The 23,471-nt window shown below is 38.2% G+C and overlaps 1 protein-coding gene across 1 annotated transcript in view; it reads left to right on the forward strand.

Moving 5' to 3' along the window:
• The first annotated feature begins 1,933 nt into the window (after window positions 1–1,933).
• RAPGEF5 (Rap guanine nucleotide exchange factor 5) overlaps window positions 1,934–23,471 on the forward strand; it is a 233,243-nt gene continuing 211,705 nt past the window's right edge. The window contains exon 1 of the mRNA XM_063452389.1: window positions 1,934–2,377. Coding sequence (XP_063308459.1) covers window positions 2,117–2,377 — 261 coding nt within the window. The 5' untranslated portion in view covers window positions 1,934–2,116. The remainder of the gene's footprint in view (window positions 2,378–23,471) is intronic.

Raw genomic sequence — 23,471 nt, forward strand, 5'->3', positions numbered from 1 at the left:
TAAACATTATCTACTAAATGGCATTGTTTTAATTGCAGGGTCAAAAAGACAGAGACAAAGCGCTCATACCACTTCACTGAAATTAAGTGGTCTTGGTTTTAAGGAAATTCCAATACAATCTAACATTTTCCATACATGTTTTTATTCTGCCTCTATGAAAAAACGAAAAAACACAGTTTTGTTTTAATATTAAGGGTGAAAAGCGCTGTATGTATAATATAATTTATTCAGCTATATATGTTGTGCTTTTCATTCTCTACCTGCAAAAGCAAAAAAAACAAAGTTATTGTAAAAACGTGGTAGGTACCTGAGGAGACATGTGGAAACTGAGCCTGAGTGCATACCAAGAATACAACAATATTTTACTGATTCTTTAGAAACTGACATGTGTCTATGTTCAGTAATATATGGGGCAAGTAGAACTTTGAATATTTATATTTCCTCTCATTTTATTTTTCTATACGTGTTCTGGAAAGTGGTGTCCAGGACAAAATGACTGGTGGTAGTAATGTAAAATAGCAAGTTAAGTTGGAACTGATCTGATTTGTACAGATATTGCGAATGTGTTTGTAGTACTGCAGTGATTGACATGTAGCAATAATGCACAATGATTTACAGAGCAAATGCCTATTATAACATGTTAGAGTGTGGCGCATGCAAAATACCTATGTAACGATCTGTCAATCTCTACATAATTCCCTGTCTTTATGTTTTCTGAGTTTAATCCCTTAAGGACACATGACATGTGTGACATGTCATGATTCCCTTTTATTCCAGAAGTTTGGTCCTTGAGGGGTTAAATAAACATTCTTATTCAGGGCAAAAAAAAAACAAAGAGTTAAAAGTAATAAACATGCCCCAGGCATTAGCCGCACACCCATGAAGAAGGAGGCTTTCCAACAAGTAATGTTTGGAGTATGTAAGGAATACTAATCCTCTTGGGAGCTATTCCCCCAAGTGGCATTGCTTGTCATTGAAGCCACGATAACAATATATTTAAAATTAACCTTCTGTGATGGATTCATCTTAAAGGAACACTCAAAGCACCACAACCACAACAGTCCATTTCCTGGCGCTCCTCCATTGTAAATAGTCAATCAGTTTTTGAATGGTTTGACTTTTTATGTGGGGTCCACCATGGTTTTGTAGTCTCACTAATTTTCTACTAATGGGAGGTCACCAGGGCACTCCTGGCACTATAGCAAGCTGTTGTGGTATTTATGTACCTCCTGTCTAGTGTTCCAGTGCCAACACTCATAGTGGTGTGTGGTGTTATGTTACGGCAATACCCACTATCTAGACCTTTTTCCTCACGCCCCTTAATTAACCTTTTTTAGGGACATTTTCCTCACTTTCTTTCCTCATATGCGATTAACCCTGCTTGAGGACAATCCTCTAGCTTCATTGCCAGTACTCCAGTGTGACCTGCCCTAGACCTTCATGCCACCAAAATAAACATCTATGCTGACAATTTATTGACAGGTGATGGAAAGTGTTCATTTAAAAAATAAAAATCTGTACATTTCTCACAATTCTCCTAGCACTAATTATGAATGATTTTTAGTGTAGATTTTTTCAAGGTTGTGTTTATCATTAAATGTCCAGTTAAATAATATCACATTGTAGCTATACTTGTATTTCAGCAATCACTCCCCCCTCATCCTCTAAAACTGGTTTGTGGTGTAAGTCTGAATGCTCCATCTGCCTGATTGGCATGCAAGGAGACAGTGGGGATGAGAATAATTGATTATAGGCCTTCTGTGGAATACTAAGCAATGTTAGGGTCAAGTTCTAAATGTGAAGCAATCTGCAGCAACATTCCATTGGTTTCCATGGTGATTGCGCCACATGTAGCACCTGGATACAGAACGTTCTCTTCCTGCCTACATCCCGATGTGGCTGATAGGATGTGTGAGCAGCCCCAATGTCACTGGTGAGATGTACTGCCTCCTTGCAATGTGCTGCAGTAGTGTGATATTGTCAGTCCCCTCCCTCAGGAGCCAGGGGTGTGTTTGTAATTTCTGACACTGGGAGGTGAGGCTCCATCCTGCACACGGTGCTGCAGTCCCTGGCAGCCGGTTCCGTGTAACATGCTCCCCGGGCTCCCGGCGGCAGTATGACTGTAGTGGAGCTGCGGAGCAGAATGCAGTCCAGCTCGGAGAGTGTGAGCCTTCCTCCCACGGGATCGGCGCTTCCCTCCCTCAGCCGGAGCCGCAGTGTCCGGGAGCAGCAGGCTCAGCTCAAACATAAGCTCCGGGAGCTCCCTTCCTTGCTGAGGAGCGGGCTGACCCTGCGGAGGAGAAGCTCTGTCTATGGACCGTCCCCGTCCTTCTCGGAGTCCGAGGAGACTGCGGCTGCCACGGCCACCTCCAGCCCGGTGAGTCTGGGAGACCAGTGGGAGCCATGGGGACAGTGCTTATAGGCAGTGCCTGCAGTGTGTAACCTTTGTACAGCTTGCAGCATGCTGTTATTTACTAATACAGCCAATCCCACTCCCATTACTCTCAGCACATCAAATCCAACCCACTCCTATTTCTCTCAGCACATCAAATCCAACCCACTCCTAATACTCCCAGCACAACAATCCGACCCACTCATATTACTCTCAGCACATCAATCCAAAACACTCGAATTGCTCTCAGGATATCAATCCCAGCCACTCCCATTACTCTCAGCACACCAATCCACTCCCAATATTCTCAGAACATCAACCCCACTCACTCCCATTACTCTTAGCACACTGATAACATGGCATTTCATGCTGCTGCTACTAACATGGTAATTTACCTGCAGTGGATCCATTCCTGCTCTGTACAGCCATCTGTCTTTATAGCCATTCTCACTTCATCACTGGCCCTGACTTCATACCTGTAATATGGCACTCAGCTCTGCACACACTGGCCTGGCCACCCCTCAGCTCTAACATGGTCTTTACACTTTTACTGGCACTCTGACATTTTTTAAAATTATATATATATATATATATATATATATATATATATATATATATATTGTTTATTTTAAGAACAGTGTGTATTTTAACATTAAATGCAATATTTGCATAGGGCTTTTTATACAGGATGGTAAACATGAAGATTTGCCTATTTGCACTTTCAACAGACGATTCCACAATGTAGAAATAAATGTGTATGTGTTTCTCTATATATTTGTGTGTGTGTGTGTGTGTGTGTGTATATATATTATATAATTTGTGTGTGCATGATGCGGTCTGTGCTACTTTGCATGTCGATCTGGGAATTCTGGGAGCATTTTATAAACATGCTTTTTTGAATTACTGTGGATAGGTGGATTTATATATATCCACCTTGGTGGATACATATCCTATGAAGCCACCAGAAAAATTATTTTAAAATATTTACCTTATTTATGACCAAAATTCCACATTTCTATAACCCTTGCAATTACCAATTCTTTATCATTTTTCAAGTAATACTTTTAAAGAATAAAGCAGTTTTTTTTCCTACAAAACATTTTATAGTTGTAGAGTACTTTCTGTTATAAGCAGACCCTAGTCAACTACATTGTTTGCAATTAGATTCACTGCATGTATGTGGAAATGAATGTAAAATGTGCTTGTTATAGGCTGAATTATATTGACTAAATTATCCATTGCATGAACAACAATTTTCCCCAACGGCATTACTTTATCATCCCTTTTGCTGTGTTTTACCACAATGTCACAGTTTCATTAAACCAGAGAATTTTAAAATGTAGTCGCTGTTCCAAAAATTTGTAATGGGCTAAGAAAGGCAAAGATGTCTAGGTCATCTACGTTGATAGAATGTTCTCAGGCAGAAAGAACATTGTGTAAGCTGTACAATGTTAGTGCTGTCTGTGGGTAGAGTTTTAGTTCCATTGAAATTAAGGGAAAAAAGTGTATGGCCCATATAACTGAAATAATGCCCCTAGAGGGGTAATCTGAGTTAGTGGTGGCTGTTATCCCAGAGGACCAATGATATATTACCTGACTGTGACACATTGAGTTTATCCGTCCTATAATGGTAACATGAGAATTGCTGTAGTAGGACATCAACACTTGGCTGTTTAGCTCCCTCATCGCCCCAGGGCTTGTCATGCTTTGTAATTCCGTATATGTGTGTGTATATATAGTTGTCTTTTATATTACGCTAAAAATGCACAAAAGGTTTTACAATTAATGCTGCTCAGTGAGTATATATGTTCTAGGGAAAAAAGAAACCTTTCCATAAGGGAATATTATCAGGGTGATGACAGGGAGAGTTAAGTGGACACACTAAGAACCATAACAATTGTAGCGTATAGTAGAGGTTATTGTGTAAAGAATGTTGTTGTTACGGTTATTGATGAACTGCTTTTGAGTGGTTTGATAAAAACTGTGGCTGTCCCTGCACCCAAAGACCACCCTGTCTGCTGCTACCGAGATAATGTGAAATTTAATTTCCTTACTATCCTTACGAATTTGGAAGGTTAGGATAACCTACAAGAACTGGGTGGGGGTGGGTAAACTACCCCCTATGCTCACAGCTGCCGGTCATTGCCATCCAGGGTTGAACAGATTTGTACATATAAAAATAAGTAAAATATTCACAGCGGCTGCATGGGGGTTGCTAGGAGAGCCTTCCTCAAAAATAATTGACAAAAATTAAGTATAGAAAAAAAAAAAATGCACAACTTACAAAATGAAATTGTTTTAGTAATTGTGTTTTAGCTTCATTGTGGTGTCTGTTTTTGTAATTTAATATAAAAGTCCAGACTCTCTCAGAATTTAGATGGTGTTGTTTTTAGTTGTGTTTATTTTTCCTTGTGTTTAGGGTTTTGGTAGGTTTAAAGGGGCACTTTAATAAGCATCGGAACCATTATAGTTTAATGGTCCTGGGCAGAGACTGTTCATGCCCTGTCTCTGCTTAGTAAACATTGCCTTTTCTGAGAAGTTGTACTGTTTACACTACTGCCTAACACCATATCTAGTGACTGTCACTCTGACAACCACTAGAGGGGCTTCTTGGTTGTGATTCTGCAAAGAGAGCAGGGCTGATGTTCGGTGTCTTCACGCTCTGCATGAAGACTGAATGCTCCCCATAGAGATGCTTTGAATCAGTGCATCTTTACAAGGAGATGTTGATTAGCACAGTGTGATGATTTCCCTATGGGGAAGCATTCTATTGGCTGAGATTATCAGTAACGATGATCTCAGACAGGGAGGAGTGGCAGCCACAGCGAGACCAGCGCAACGGGGGTCTAATGGTAAGTAAATTGCATTTATAACTTCTGGAAGGCATTAATGTACGTATGTAGCCTAACATGTTTGTTAGAATGTTCCTCTAAGGATAGAGTTTGTTAACCTGTCATTTTACATTCTTTGATTAGGACCAGAATCAATGGTAGAAGGTTTAAATGATGAGGAATATGGACTATAAACTTACAGTTTGAAGGTGGTAATGAGGGTTGAGACAGAATGCAGCAAAGAATAAAATGCAGTTGATAGCTGGCGAATTTGAGCGACACTGTACAAAATACTATTTTTGTTGTGCGCTATTAAAGACTTAGTGAGATGGTCAAGAGGTTATTAGAGATTCTTAGAGACAGATGTTCATGGTCTGTTAATAATCCAATCTATCATATCACCAGCAGCGCATCCACACACTGCGCTGTGCAAGTATGGATTTCAATCAGTCAATATAGTGGCATTCCTAGAACACTTTACAAATATGGCGCCTACTACTCATATTCAAATGGTTCCAGAGCAACTGTTCTTTATTTCAGTAATTTTCTTCTTCTCATTGGCTATGCTGATCCTTGCTCAACTATTATCTGCACATTTACATTTCATGAACCACGATTAAATTATACAGTGACATTTATTCACTAAAACTGTTGGATCCGAGGGATTGTCAAATTTACGTTTGTGTCAATGTGTTACAGTTTATTAGCAAGTTTTGGGACACTATATGGGGAGCATCGTTTTGCAATTCATTTATTATCTACATGATCACATTCAATGTTTGCAAGATGAGCTGATTCTATAAGCTTGCGCCCTTACATCATGACAGATACCCTGGATGGAGGTACTGCCTACTTTTGCGAATTTACTCCAGCCACTGACTGCCCTACTCACAATTTTTGTTGTTTAGTAATTATCCGCACTAACATGCGATGATGAATTAAAATTTGCCCGAAAGAGTGAGCTAAAGACCGACTGCAATAGGCATGTGACCAAATAAGAGAAAATATAGAATTCAGATGGTGAACATTTTACAAACCTCAATGAAATTAGAGAATCTAGGTTAGGAAGCAACATATTAGTATGTATTATAGCTCTTAATCCAGTGGCTGTGACAACTGGTATATGCATTACATTTAGATCCTTACAAAAAAACTGTGCTATTTGAGGCAGGACATAAAAGATTAAGTTAACGCAGGAGTAGCCAATGTTTAACTCTCCAGCTGTTGTGGTAACTCTGAATTCCATGAGCCTATGCATGAATTTGGTCAGTCAGAGCTTGGCTGTGAGTCACAGGAGTTTTCGTTTAGCTGCAGCTTCAAAACTAAGCCTGTAAGTGGATGCACAAGATTCCATTCTGATTAAAAGGGACACTATAGTCACAAAAACAACTACAGCTTAATGTAGTTGTTCTGGTGTCTATAGTTAGTCCCTTCCTGAAGGCCTTTCATTTTAGATGCTGCCTTTTCAAAGAAACAGCAGTGTTTACATTGATGCCTAGGAACACCTCTAGTGACGGTCATTTAGACGGCCGCTAGAGATGCTTCCTATCTAAGTTCTACACAGTGTGCATGCGCAATAACCTCCCAATGCTTTCCTATGAGAAATCACTGGATTGGCTGAGATTATTAAGATTGATAATCTTAGCCATGGAGGTGCGGCCAGCTTTGGAAAGACAGGCACGGTGTGGGAGACACGGTGAGCAAACTCAACTTTTCATGTGATTGGAGCATGCCGGTCGCCTAAACAGCCACACCAGCCCAAACCAGTACTATATTGTCATGAATACATGTTTGTATTCCTGACACAATAGTGTTCCTTTAAAAGAGACATCATGACTCTGCTTCCCAAGTCATAGTGCTTGGATAGGCATGATGCCCTTTCCCACAGTTTGCAGGACAAAGTGAGGATGTACTCATGTGGACACAAGTTTACACTGAAGTCTATAAAATATGCTATTTACAATGTAAGATAATGCGGGAGACATTTATATGCATTGCAGTCCGTGTTATGGGTAGAATATATATTTAGTAACAATCTATAAGTAAAATATTGCAGTGGTCATGGTATGCAGATGTTTTCATAGCCCACTGTCTGCAAATCTTTAATATTTATATCAATCAAACTGACAGCAGTAATGCAAATTATATTATTTATATGAACCAAAGTCTTCCACTGCAGTAATGTATAATAACATTTTTGTAGTTGATGATGTAGTCTAACAGGACATCTGTCATGGGAACAGCTAGCATGATAGTAACCATTATTTATCTGCCAGCAATTCGGTTAAGTCTGAGCTATACAAAGCGCTGTGAGTCCCACGAGGGAAAAAACGTTATATAAATAGATTGTAATTATTGTAAGGTCACTGTTTATATACAATGAACTGTTAATGAAATTCATGCTGATTTTCAAAGTAAGAAATAACGTATATTTGCATTAAAGATAAATTATCAGGGTAATTTACTAAAGTTAGAATTGTTTAAAATTCATAGTAAATTTTAAGGTCAAAATATCTAAAATAGAAATATTGTCTGAGTCAGCTATGCTTTCAATCTATAAGATAAAAATAGTAGGTCGCGCCAAGAACACTGAAAAGATATAATAAAACCAAAAATAGATAACAGGAATAAAAAATGGTGAAAATAACACAGCGAAGTGCTAAAGCTAGTAAAAACACAGTATGTACTTACATATATCAATAGAGATAAGATAGAGATAAGTCCTGATAATAAATGAGCAAATAGAGGGCCAGGTCCACTTGTAGGAACTTGAGTGTAGTGGCGATCTATACAGGTAGAGCTGGAGAGTGGTCCGTTTCTCTTGTTCCAAATGGAGATATGCAGATAAAAAGGAAAAATTCCAATAGTGCAGACTGCGACTTAAACTTATGTAGAGGTAAGATCTTCAAAACAAGAAGGTATTGGACTAACCTATTTGAGAGCTTGGAGTAGCTCAGGTATAACTCGCATTCAGTGGCGTCAATCCCTCACTGGTAGGATGTAGGTGTTTTTGAGCAGAAGAGGTCCTCAGTGGAAAAGAGAAATAACACAAGTATAGTGCTCACTGTATTAGTATTATTATTTTCTGCTGTAATACTAATACAGTGAGCAGTATACTTGTGTTATTTCTCTTTTCCAGGACCTCTTCTGCTCAAAAACACCTACATCCTACCAGTGGGGGATTGACGCCACTGAATGCGAGTTATATCTGAGCTAGTCCAAGGTCACAAATAGGTGAGTCCAATACCTTCTTGTTTTGAAGATCTTACCTCTGCGTAAGTTTAAGTCGCAGTCTGCACTATTGGAATTTTTTTCCTTTTTATCTGCATATCTCCATTTGGAACAAGAGAAACGGACCACTCCCCAGCTCTACCTGTATAGATCGCCACTACACTCAAGTTCCTACAAGTGGACCTGGCCCTCTATTTGCTCATTTATTATCAGGACTTATCGCTATCTTATCTCTATTGATATATGTAAGTACATACTGTGTTTTTACTAGCTTTAGCAGTTCGCTGTGTTATTTTCACCATTTTTTTTTTCCTGTTATCTATTTTTTGTTTTATTATATCTTTTCAGTGTTCTTGGCGCGACCTACTATTTTTATCTTATAGATTTATCCCTTTCCTTTGGACGTTTTGTGAGGGAACGTCACAATTTTAGGTTGCAGCCGCCTCATAATCAGTATCATTTTTTCTATTGAACACTAAGCGCTGAACCCACTACTTTGTATATATGCTTTCAATATGTCTACTTTGACCTTAAAATAATACTATAGTGTTAGGAAAGCTGTATTCCTAACGCTATAGTGTCCCTCTGTTCCAGCACCTGGTTCTCCCCAGGCAATGTAAAAGGTTAAAAAAAAAAAAAAACCTTTAAACACTCACCTGATTCCAGCACCGATGTCCCTCGGCGCTGGATCTGGCTCCTCCTCCGCCTCACACGCATTAGGCATTCAACACACTGGACGTCCACTGGGGGCGATTCCGGAATCGTAACGGACTTTTGGTCTGTAATCTGACGCTGGGCGTCCTAACGCTCTGCATGAGGACCTTCCGAGTCAGATTTTCCCCACAGATTTTTCTCCCCTACTGGGAGGTCTAATGCGAGGGAGGGGAGAGGCAGAGGGACCAGTAGTGCCAGAATACAGCTTTGTATTTCTGGCACTACAGTATCCCTTTAACCCCTTAAGGACACATGACGTGTGACATGTCGTGATTCCCTTTTATTCCAGAAGTTTGGTCCTTAAGGGGTTAAGTAAATAACCATGTATATATTCCAGATAAATTAGATATCTGAGTGCCAGGGATATTGTAACACACCTCTGGCAACCCATAAGGTTAAAGGTTTTTGCTAAAACCGTTTAAAAAAAATAAAAAAAAAAAAAAAAAAAATATATATATATATATATTGGCAATTATAGAAATTGCGATATATCTGCAGTATGGAGGCTTGTGCAAAAGTTATTTTTCATTTTTTTCATTCAGTTACTTATACTACTAGTGCTCAAAAAAATTTTTTAGCACTGAATAGAGTTGTACGAGAAATAGTCTGCCATTTCTTTTTGGGACATATGTCTACAAATTTTAAGTAACTTTTTAGTGCAATATATGACAATTGGCTTATTTTACCTCCCGTCAGTTTTTTGTAATTTTTTTTTTATTTGACATAGAAAAAAACCATATGAAAATAAAACCTACAGTGCTTTTGCTCCAGTGCATTGGACTGTATCTCATTGAGTCAGCAACTCTCCAGATTGTTACCACCAACTACCGGTATTTGTCCAGTTCCTAAATTAATTTGTCTTTTAGGGGTGCACATCAGTGTTAAATGGTGCAGAATTGGTTGGTTGAATAGATACGTCTTGCTTGTGTCTACTGCCTCCTGTTAGAAAATGTGTAGCTGAAGGTCCATCAACCATAGATTGTGTAACTAATCTAAAACATTCTTCATTCTTTGCATTGCTGCATTTAGGACAGAGCTCGAACATTCCTACATTAGTCCTACATTACTAGACAGACCTAAAATGTACTCGCCATTGTAAGCATTGAGATCCATTGTGTACTCAATTGTGTAAAATTTCAGAAGCTAAAACTTTAATTTCAAGTCAACACTTGTGGCTGTAAAAAATTCCCCAAATTATTTAAAAACGAGTGAATGGAGTATAAGAAATAATTATGTCTGTATACCTTTACATTTGCAATTACAAGATAAATGACAAAGCATAAGATAAAATAAAACTTTTCCAAACCCACATAAAACTTTTTTGGATCTGTATCTGGGTCCAGTGGTAAAGGGTAAGAGGGAATAGTACCGTGTGCAATGTCATATACCGTGCGTGTTCTTATACTGATTCTAATCTGTTAATGTATATATGTGGGAATTGGGAACATTTTTGCTAGGTTGCAAAAACGAAAGCCAAACTCCATCTAAGCGAAAAACCACAGTCATAATTGTATGGCTTAACATTTTCCTCTGTCTCGTATATGCTTAGATTTAATGTTTCCAATTGTTCAATTTTTTTTATAAAGAGCCTGAGAAACAAGCACATTGTCCAACACTGTTTTTTGTGGTGGTATGGATAAAGAATGTGACTGCTATCGCACAAATTATTGTGATTTTGTTACAGCTTCTTTTTATTTGGCACATTGATACCTGTAGGCTATGGTGACTGCAATAATTTGGTTTGTCGCTCCTGATATATAACTATATAGATATGTAACACTCAGATGATATAAACATTTTTTTAAATTTAAGATATATTGTGACCAGGAGTTAAATATTTTCTAAAGTATTTTTTTTCCCCAAGGCAATTTTATAAGCATGTTTTAACCCCTGAGCAATGTTTTAATGAACTTTCAAGTGCTTTGCGTAGAGCCTCTGTCTGTGCTTTCATACAATTCCAAAACCTCCTACAATACATTATCGTCTGAGAAGCAATGCGTGTCTTAATTCTGCAGACCATTTACACTTTGTGCTAGTACCAGAGGAATGACAATGCAGATGTTGCCGAGGAACTCGTAAATCTCTCATTGGCGACATGTGAATATATTTCAGCCTTGTATTTTCATTTATCACGGCAACACTCTGTGAAATCCCAGAGGGTTGGAAAAATTAGTAGATCTCGAAGGAAAACACAAGCTACAGATTGATGACCCACCAGACTCATTACTAATCCAAGACAAAACAACAAAAAAAACAAAAAAACAGCTATGTAATGGTCTCCCTTAGATACAAACAGTCCTGCCCTTTCTAATAATGTTAATCTATTGTCATGCAAATTCTATGGTTGATGACCTTAGTCACAGGTAGCAATTAATGTAGTCTATGCTTTGTCAAACAGATCCGATGTTTTGACACAAACTGAGGAATGTCACCTAAATATTCTGTATACCACAATGATCTATAGTGGTTATGGTGCTTAGACAAACCAGGAATGGTATCTAAATATTCTGTATACCACAATGATCTATAGTGGTTATGGTGCTTAGGTGACTTCCGTATATATATATATATATATATATATATAAGTTTAGGTTACGTTGAATGATCCCAAAATTGGGATAAAAAGACATGCACAGTTTGTGATAGAAGTATTCATTCTATCCAGTGCAGGGCAATTATTTTAAAACAACCAGGTTGCCCATATTGCAATGTGCAGCCAGTGACTTTGGCGTACTTTAAAATTGATATAGGACACCCTAATACTCTCTACAAATTTAATATCGAAATAAGGGTCTTTACGGGAGAACTAATATAAGATACTTTCCCCACTAAGTGTTACACTGATGATGTCTGCTTTCTGTAATACTTGCTGATGCTCACAATGCAAACCCTGGGCCAAATTGGGAGCAGTCTCCATGGAAACCAGTGGAACCATCAGGCACATTCCATTTTTTTTTAGAATTTCACATGACCTTTTAGAACATTTTGATAAATCCCTCTCTTTAATCTCTGCTAGGGGTGTGATATCATACGGTGAATCTTGAATATACATGTACAAAAAAAACAGAGCTTGACACGAAGAAAAAAAAGTCAGCTAAAGTTATAGGTGACATTCGCTGTTATATTAATTGGTGTCATTTCTAGAAATCTGATGGTTCCCATTTAAAGTCTACAGATGGAATTAAATGGATATACAAGTTCATATCTGAAATAAAAACTCTCCCTAAGTGGCCAGCCAGACACAAAGTCGCTCTTTTATTTATTTATTTTTTGGCATTTACCATTTACACTAGCATGCACAAATGATGTGTTTTGTCTTTTGTAATGTAAAATAATAACCTTTGCCCATGCTCTGGATTATTGCTGTGCATGCGCTAACAAAGCACATCAAGGAAATTAAATTGTGACAAACCACTAGTGTTAATGCGCTAAGGCTGTTGTTAAATCACAATTCGCCATTTTAGTAGTGAGATCATGTTGGGTGATTTATTGCTTTATTGGATTGCTCCTGTGAATTGAACGAACCCATCACCAGCAAGAGAATTGGGAAAAAAGACGCCTATTGCCAGATTTGTGTTTTAATATCTTGGAAATGTATTTCCTGCAGTCATACAGTTCGATGCACATAGTTGAAATTGTCGAGCAAAATAATGAAAGGATGGTTATAGGAGACATTTATTATGCTTTCTAACGGACTTAATATGTAACTGGGACAATCACTGAGCCACTTGTATAGAGCACTGTTAAAATGTTGTTGATAAATAAAGAAAATATAGTTTATTTTTCATGTGGCATCATATTACCAGAGTAATAGTAATTAGGGTACTGTCTGGTTAATATATATTGTAGTTTATTGCTTTCAGTAAAAATGTATGGGATTGACCTGTTATTTGTTTTTGCACACATATTTTAGCCTTGCTCTTAAACTCCCACTATTTTTGGTTGGCACCAATGGCTCTAGCACTAGTCAGTCCAAATATTTAAACAAAAAACAAAAAAGTTACCCACCCACTGCAGGAGCCAAGTGTAAGCTTATCTGCCAAATTCAAGGATTACTACCTCTTATGGTAATTCTTATGGGATATTCGTATAAATCCCTGAAAACTGAATGTTTTGTTTTTATTTTTTTCAGAGAATTTTAAAAAATGATTAAAGGACAAATGTAGTGCCCAAAATAACTTTAGCTCTTTAAAAGAAACATTAAATTCCTTCCATACAATGTGCTGTCAGTTTTGCTAGCAAAAGTATAGTTTGGAGAAAAACCTATTTAAAGGGACACTATAGTCACCAGAACAACTACAGGTTATCACAGTTGTTCTGGTGATTATAGCATGTCCCTGCCTGTTTTTTAATTGAAACACCGCCTGTTCGCCCCGCCTATTTGGCTGAGATCATCAGAATTGACGATCTCACCCAATTCTATGCTTTCGTTTGAGAAAGCATTGTGACTGACTGAGATAATCAATTCTGATTATGTCAGCCAAAGATACAGATCGGGGGCGGAGCCAGCACCGGTGGACCCATACCCCAACACTATAGGGTCAGGAATACACGTTTATAGTATTACTTTAAAAATTGTTTTTTTTTTTCTCACCTGTCAATCAATTTTTTGGCATAGACTGGAGTTTCATGATTTGTAGGAATGGAATTACCTGATGCCACTCCATTCAAATGTCGGCATGCTGGCGATATTGAGGAGTCTTGCCCTGCTTGGGGAAGCATCTGCAAGCAGAGCAAATCAGTGAAAAGCAGATAAGGTGCAGTTAGTGGACCTCTCAAATTATTGTGCCAAGCGGAGGCCAAGGTATGTAGTTACAGGTTTCCTTTAAAGTAATCATTTGCCTTCTTTAAGAAATGTGTTATATAATTTTGTTTCTGTTCTTAGAGAAACATTCATACTTTATATTGTTGTGTTTATAGATATATTGTATTAGTTTTTTTTTTTTTTGTTTCTGCTTATTATCCTTACTGCGTCAAGAAAACCAAAAGCATCAAAGTGCATTAAAACAGTTTTTAAGTTAAAATACATGGTAGTTTGTTCAGCGAGAAGTTACATTTAGAATGTGGAATAAAGAGTATTGATTTTTTAAAGACCACTATAACTACTACAGCTTATTGTACTGGTTATGAACACATAATCTCCTGAAATACGTGTTTTAAAATACACTGAGAAGGCTTTTTTTTTTTAAATTCTTTTTAATTTTACTTCCTTATTGATGTGTAATATTTTCTGCCATTATAAAACATGTCTAGTTTAGTTTATTTAAAATCCACAGTTACAACTGACATGGAATCAATATGTGTAGGATCTAATTGTATTTGTAGAGGAGCAATTTTGGATGTCTAAGGGATGTTCCCTGACGCCACAGAAAGTCAGACTATTGTATTTATTATAATATCAACTAATTAGGTTGTAGCAGTCCAGAGTCACAGTTTACTTTTGTATTGGACCAATAGTACAAATAAGTGTGTAGTTAAAATGTTGTTGTTTTTTTTTTTGGGGGGGGGAGGGGGGTGGGAAGGAGAGGGAAGCATTACAATAATAAACACTAAATAAAGCTCACAGCATGATTATGTTTGTATATGAATCATTTTCATAAATGTGGATGCAAAGCACATTATTTATCCCATAGCATATAGTGGGATAAATGGGAGCTAGTATAGGGGTGGGTTGTGTAGCATAAGAAGTGATTACATATGTGTCGTTATACTAGACTTTAATACTCCTTCTAGCCAGGCCTTATAGACAATTGCCATTGCAAGCCTTCACTTGCAATGATACACAGGGTAGCAGCACACGCATCACACTAACCCACAAATAGCTCGCACAGCATCCAGAAATTCTCTCATGTGATGGCGGTCGATAAGATTATCAATCAAAAAACAAAAAAAAACTATCTATCTATCTATTTTACTGTAAGAACAATAAGGATGTGGAATTCTCGACCTGAAGAGGTGGTTTTATCAGAGTCCATATAGATGTTCAAACAGCTACTAGATGCATACTTGCAAAAACAGAATATTCAATGATATAATTTTTCAATGTAGGGTAATAGCTGCTTGATCCAAGGATAAATCTGACTGCCATTCTGGGGTCAAGAAGGACATTTTTCCCTAGTTTGTAGCAAAGTTGGAAGTGCTTCAAACTGTTTTTTTGCCTTCTTTTGGATCAACAGCAAAAAATAAATGTGAGGAAGGCTAAACTTGATGGACGCAAGTCTCTTTTCAGCTATGTATCTATCTATCTATCTATCTACACACATACATACTTTCTATATATTTATTTGAGATGATTATATATTTCACAACCTTCTGTCTTGTGGGAGCTGTCTGTCTTTGCTATATACTATCCTTGAGATAGTATATAGCACCCCCAAAAAAGAAATACACTGTATGCAGATTACCTTAAATATCAAGGGATTAGTTAGGTGCGAAATGATCAGGGGTTTCAGTTTAACGGTACATTTTTATGTGTGTCTCTATACAGTAAATATACATAGGTGTATATACAACTCTAGATAAATATAAACTCTGGTACTTTATATACTGTATTCAGTAGAACAAAAATTCAGTGTCTTGGCTAAAGCTTTACTTGTGGTTAGAGAACAAAAAAGAATCCCATTCTTTATCCAACTGAACATATATGGAATGATCGTTTGCTAGCTGTCCATCAGTTCTCCCTAAGGTACTTGACAGAGCTTGTGCAGCAATGTTGAGAAGAATGTGAAGAATACAATTCCTAGATCATTGTGCAAAGTATAGAAACATGCAGACAAACTAACTAAAACATAAAATGCTACCAGAGACTCCTCTGGCAAGTATTAACATGGAAGTTTAGAACTGCTTTTTATGTGGGTGATTCGGTCCGCTTCAGGTAGGTATACAAACCTAATGAGAACATTGTGCTAATGTAATTGCCAGTAAATGGATCAATTAAATATAAAATGTTTGTCTCTTCCAAGACGTTTGCTACCTCATTGCTTTTTGTAAGGGAATTAATACGTTGTTGCACATATGCCTAACAAACTGTGTTCACTGTCACATACACCCACTGCCTGTTCTGCTGTAACAAATAATTTACACCTAGCTTCCCAGCATCGAGGGGGCAGTGGGGGCACCAGTAACTCAGCACTGTGTGTAATCAAAGATGTAAAAAAAAAACTATATATATATATATATATATATATATATATATATATATTCCATTTAAAGGGACACTATAGTCACCAGAAAAGCTGCAGCTTAATATAGTGGTTATGGTGTCTATAGCATGTCCCTGCAAAAAGGAAGTGTTTACATTGCTGCCTGGTAACATCTCTAGTGACACACTCAGAATGCCACTAGAACTGATTCCTAGTCCTGCACTGGCGATCAGCGTCTCCATTCTCTGCACCAGAATGGAGGTGCTGGACATTTCCCATAGAGATGCATTGATTCAATGCATTTCTTTGAAGAGATGCTGATTGGCGCAGTGATTTGCTGCGGATGCGCAATAGGAAAGAATTGGATTGGTTGAAATCATCAAGATTGATGATCTCAGCCATGGAAGCAAGGCCAGGTGTGGAGTGTGGCGTGAGTAAATTCACCTTTCACTGCACAGACCCCCCAGGGACCTAAATAGCCACACCAGCACTATATTGTCAGGAATACCTGTTTATATTGCTGACACTATAGTGTTACTTTAAAACCAGAAAAATCATGCCATTTTAGGTCCAGACCTGGTATGCTAAGGCCTGAAAATGTCTCCAAGTGAGCCATTCTGGTTAGAACTAACAGAGGCAAAACTCTTTGTGAATCTGCTTCTTACGGCTGACAATGGCTCTGGCCACGGAGCTTTTGGAAAGCTATCATTGGCATGTCTGTAAAGTCATTGGTTGTGTTTGGTGTCATGGAAATGTCATCTGGGATTCTGAGAAATCTAGTCACATCTAGTCCCTGAAAAAGCTACAGATTTACAAAAAAAAAAAAAGAGAGAATTCTGAAATAAATATTCATATTTACTTTTCCATCTTTTTGCAAATCTTTTCTTTATAATTCATTGAAAATGATGGTGGTGCGGGCATGCCTGGATTCCCATTACAACTGCTGGAGCTCCGATCTTAGTTGGCCGATCATTTTCAGTAGACTCATTACTAAGATATGTGTAACATTAATGCTCTTTCTTCTTTTAATCAAATTTTCCGATTTGTAATATTACAGAAGTACATTAATAGCAAGTCGTTTCTTCTCACGTTACATGTGCTACAGGAAACCTATAATTATTGCCGGTGTTTCAGAAAGGTAGTGTCTCAGATTAATCACAGGTGTCACTTGTGTGAATTCACAGTAATGGGAATTTATCACCATTTTTTCTCTCTTTGATTTACAGAAATGTGTTGATACATTTTATTCCAATTGTAAGAATTATATAAAGCAAGCTAACAGACTAAGAAAACTTCATACTTTATAGCTTTACTGTGGTTTTCACAATAGGTCAATGATTATTTTCTTCAATGGGTCTATTATTATTATTATTATTATTATTATCCTAGTTTATATTGCATATTCCATAGAGAATTGCAGTTATACAGTGAGAATTTAAAAAAGCAAATAAGAGATAACATAATGTTGACAGATAAAAGAGGACCCAGCTCAAAAGAGCTAACAGTCAATTAACACTGCTTAGTAAATATATGTCATTGTCTGTATTATGTTCAAGGTCAGCCATACCAATTCATATATCTCTCTCCTCCTCCTGTTTCTTATTATCTCCCTATACATATATTGGCTTTGCTCTTCCACCCCCACATTTCTTTTGATTAAAACTCGCATGATTCCTTTATTTTTATTTTTTTTTAGAGCATGGAATTTTGGTTATTTGTTTTCCTGACACCACAGTCTCTCCTGCTTCACTCCTCTGTTTTATGTTTTCCTGCATCACTTAAATCTTTACTTCTATGCTAACTATCCTTTATGCATCTTCTCCATTGAATTATTTATCTTGTCAGATTCCTGCTTCGAATTCTCCCGGAACTCACTGAATCATCCTGTTCCCGGTTCCTACCAAGATTTCTTTGCCACGATTCAGCCTCTCAGTTTCACCACCAGAACACGCTCTCTTCCATCTCACTTACTCTTTGCCAAAACCCCTGATTATCCTTTGATCATCCTTCTGCTTTCCCTTAACCACTCGTCCTCATCAGTAACTGGCTTATCCTTCTTAGTCTCTCATTCTCTCTCCCTCATTAATATTCAGCCTCTTAATGTATCACTCACTCTTATTTATCTCCTGCCTCGCTCTCTCATCACTCTTATGCTTCTCATTCTTTCTGTCACACTCATCACTCTCTGGACTCTCATTATCCCTCAATATTCATCTGGATCTTTCTCTATCTTTATCTCACCCTCTCTCTCTGTCGGGGTTGATCCATAGGGACTGGTATGGCAGTGGCCCCCCAATCTGTTTGTATTGCAAAAACTAGTTGTAAGTGTTTTGGTAGGCAAATAAATTATGCTCAGTCTGTCATGATTGGCTCCAAAGTTTTCTTTTCCGCACGTTGACTGATGACTGGAGATGCTACTGAGAGACAATTAATCATCTCAAGATTAAGGCTTTATTGATAAATCCTCAATTTTCTGGTTCTAGATCCATCAAACATACTTAGTAACAGGATTTCTGATGTCAGCCAATGATTGCCCTAATGTGGCCACATAGAGATAGAGGAAGGGTTATTGCAGTACCCAAAAAACGAAATTAAATAACCTATTGACTCTTTGCTGCTAACCATGCACCATGTTGCTCTAAGCAGGGTTAAAGGGACACTATAGTAAGCAGAACAACTACAGCTTATTGTATTTGTTCTGGTGAGTAGAATCATTTCCCTCAGGCTTTTTGCTGTAAACACTGTCTTTTCAGAGAAAATGCAGTGTTTACATTACAACCTAAGGATACCTCCACTTGCCACTCCTTAGCTGGCTGCTAGAGATGCTGTGCAGCACTGTCATTCAGTGTCTCAACCTTCTGCATGGAGACACTGAACTTTTCTCATAGATATGTATTGATTCAATTCATCTCTATGACGAGATGCTGATTGGACAGGGCTGTGTTTGGCTTATGCTGTCTCTGCCTTATTGACAGTCTCAGACAATTTAATGCTTTCCTATGGGAAAGGATTATGATTGTCTCAGATCATCACTTATGATGATGTCAGCCAAGTAGGCAGATCAGGGGCAGAGCGAGCACCAGCAGACTGGAATAAAAGTAAGGTTTGACTATATTTACTGTGGCAGGGAGGGGTCAGGGAGGCTGGTTTTAACATGTTTGAGTTCCTGCCCATATAATGCTCCTTTAAATATATGTACAGACAAAGAAATCTAGGCAACACATCTAGATGCCAAATGTGCACAGGGAGTGCTACATACAGGTTATTTGAAGGACCAAAAAGAAACTATAGTTTCGGGTTTCCCCTTTGTCAATGTCAAAATGTCTATAGCGCCCACATATTCCTGTGTGCTTTACAATTTTGATGTGGAGATAATAAATGAATCCTATAGTGCCAGGAAAACAAAGCCTGGCACTCTAGAGTGAATCTGTCACCCCCTCCCTTGTGCACCTCCTCCTGTGGGGCTCAAGGGGCTAAAACCCCATCAGCCACTTACCTGAACCCAGCATAGATGTCCCTCGGCGCTGGGTCAGGCTCCGCCCACGCTCCTCCCCCTGCCAACGTTAGCTGGTGGGGGAGACCTAATGACACTGGAGACCTGTGAGGACGTCCAGCGTCGGAAAACGGACCAAAAGTCTGTTTGGATTCCGGAAGTCCCTCTAGTGGCTGTCTGGTAGAGAGCCACAGAGGGCAGACTTAGAGCTGCAATCTAAACATTGCAGTTCTCTGGAACTTCAATGTTTTACATTGCAGCACTAAGTGCAAATGGGTCACAGCACCCAGACTACTTCAATTAGCTGAAGTGGTCTGGGTGCCTACAGTGTCCCTTTAAGGGAAATGAAACAAACTGTTTGAAATGTTAACTGAAACAGGAGGTTAATGAGGACCCTGCTCAAATGAGCTTAAAATCTAAGGCATGATGTCTTGTAGGATTTAGAATTAAATTCATGAAATCTAGTGGCCAGAGCACAACAAGTCTGGGAGTAGAGTTAATTTTCTAGGGGTAATGTATATTGCCCCCCCCCCCCATCTTTAAACGTATCCAGCTGCCACTTCTGACCCAAATCCTTTCCATGTGACATTTTGTCTTTTCTACCATATCATTCTCTCTCCCTATCTATCACACTCTGCTTTAATTATGCTATCTGAAATAATGTAATGCTTCATGAATGTTTGTATACTAGATAGTGATACTATGCATTTATATAATCTCCTATGACTGCAGTATTTTCTACTTTTGCCTTTTTTATATATACAGTATATTAATAATGGTATTTGAAACCTTTTCCTAGAATTCAAACTGTGGAATTTTCTCAATAATAAACAGATCACCTGAATGGATGCCGAGCGCTTGGGGCAATAGGAGGGCCTGACATTTACAGACTTTGACAAATTCACAATGCAGACGAGTTATCTGCATATTAAACTGATCCTGGGTGTGACTGTGTGTATTGAGTGAAAAACATTACGGCAAGCATGCTCTGTGCTGCTCCGTTCTGACTGCTGCAATGTGCAAGATGCTTTGTGTTTTTATATCACAATACACACATCTGTCTGTGAAAAAATACTGGATAGCTGTGATCAAAAATACTTAGCATCCTTTTAAATATAGCAAATGCAGTAAAAATATATCTACCCATTTTTGCAGTAATAATACAGTATATTTTGTAAACATTACCAAATATTTAGTGCAGTATATAGATAACGCATAACGTTATAAGCTTTAAAAATAAAATTAAGAATAGGCTATATTTTTAAAGAATAATCTGATCACCTCCAGCTGTCTCTCTCGGCCTGGGAATAATGTGCAAACTTGTAATGAGTTGGTATGATATTGCAAACGTATCAAGTTCCACTTGTGCATATCACTGCGGACCTGAAGCAGTGTAGGTACCCGACAGGCGCAGTTAACAGTTTACGGGCAGACAGTGCCAGAGGACTGCTGGCACCATAGCCACTACAGCTGTATTGGTTCTGACACTTAAAGTATCCATTTAAAGGATCACTATAGGGTCAGGAACACAAACATGTATTCCTGACCCTATAGTGTTAAAACCACCATCTAGCCCCCCTGGGCCCCTCATGCCTCCATAAATATAGCAAAATCTTACTATATTGAAGCCTGAAGCTGTAACTCTGCTTGCTGTTTGACTCAGAAAAACAAGCAGTCTGCTGACATCATCAGAAGTCGTACCCTGATCCAATCACAGTGCTTCCCCATAGGATTGGCAAAGAGGCAGATCAGGGGCAGAGCCAGCATGATTCAGACACAGCCCATGCCAATCAGCATCTCCTCATAGAGATGAATTGAATCAATTAATCTCTATGAGGAAAGTTTCGGTGTCTGCATGCAGAGGGAGGAGATACTGAATGTTTGGATGCATTTTAGGCAACCATGACCCAGGAAGGATCTCTAACAGCTATCTAAGGAGTGGACAGTGATGTCACTAGGCCGTAATGTAAACACTGCATTTTCTCTGAAAAGACAGTGTTTACAGCAAAAAGCCTGAAGGTAATGATTCTACTCACCAGACCAAATTCAATAAGCTGTAGTTGTTCTGGTTACTATGGTGTCTCTTTAAGGTTTAGTTTGAAAAATATGGATATATTCATGTGTTTTATATTATGTTTTGGAGAAAGTACAGTAGGCAGAGCAACAAGTCTAGAAATAAATAATTTAGGATAAAACAGGTGCGTACCAAGAAGTTAGATTGGTGATTTCTCTATATCAGGTACTCAAATCAATATTCACGTCTTTATATTCAATTCACTTTGACCATGAGGGTGGGGGGGACCTATTAACACTATAGTTCCTGGCACTATATTGGTCCTTTAAGCCCTAGTTCAGGGAAAACGGTAGAAAGCATGTGTAAGACATAGACCAGTTCACTAGGGCATTGAATCCTGCGAATCTATGTTCGGGGAAGCTACTGGTTAACAGATCTGTGTTTAACAATGTATTGACAGGGTTGGAAAACCAGCAGTCTCTATAATCTATCCTCCTTCTGTACAGAGAGTGAAGGGGGAAAGACTGTCAATTTTCAAACACTGACTTACCAAAGGTACCTGTATATTCCCTATCTTTTTTTTAAAAATAATGTATTTTACATGTACTTCATAAAAAAAAAAAAAAAAAAAAAATTCCTTTCAAAACTTGACAAAAGGATTATTAAATTAAAGGGATTCTATAGTGCTAGGAAAACAAACTCGTTTTCCTGGCACTATAGATTTCACCTTTGTCAAGGTCCCCTCCTGCGGCACTGATGTGTTTAATAACCGCTTCACTCACTTACCTGGGTCCAGCGCCGATTTCCCTCAGCGCTGGCTTAGCTCCGCCCAAGCTCCTCCCCCACCGGTGTCTGCTGGCAGGGGAGACCTAATGCACATGCACGCGCATTAGGATCTCTCCATGGGAAAGCATTATTCAATGAAGTCATGCAGAGAGTAAGGACGTCCAGCGTCAGATAATGGACCAAAAGTCCATTTAATTCCTGCAGTCCTTCTAGTGGCTGTCTGGTAGACAGACGCTAGAGGAGGTGTTAACCCTCAGAGGTAATTATTGCAGTTTATAAAAACTACACTAATTACCACTACAGGGTTAAGGATGATGGGAGTTTGCACCCAGACCACTTCAATGAGCTGAAGTGGTCTGGGTGCCCACAGTATCTCTTTAAAACAGTTTTGAGCTGACAGTTGTCAATTTAAATTAATTTATATTATACTGTTATTTGGTTATGGGTTATGGGTTTGGGTACCTGAAAGTTAATAAAAAATATTCTATGCTACAGGATCTCTCAAAGATCTGATTCCTCTTGAGTGGCTGGTTGCTGAGTTTGCTGAGTTAATTGTCTCTTCATCAGAAGCTGTCTGATGTAGTTATTGGTATTGCTAAAATGAAAGTTCAGAATTAAGGATTCTTGTCTGATAAATTAAATTAAAAAAACAAACTTTCTTATTCACTAAAGTGAAAATGCAAAGTGAATTTGTAGAGAATTTATAATGAAGGCCAGAGTAGCTAAATTGAAAGCATAAGTGACATAGGGAATTTCTCCATTTTGGCAATTTTGACCTTTAAATGTGGAATTCACTTTGAAATTACCTGGAATTCTCGCTTTAGTGAATAAACCCATTGGCGGGATGGAAGGGTGCACCCATTCACTG

Source organism: Pelobates fuscus, chromosome 4 (genome assembly GCF_036172605.1).
Source record: "Pelobates fuscus isolate aPelFus1 chromosome 4, aPelFus1.pri, whole genome shotgun sequence".
In the NCBI taxonomy this organism is placed as follows: Eukaryota; Metazoa; Chordata; class Amphibia; order Anura; family Pelobatidae; genus Pelobates; species Pelobates fuscus.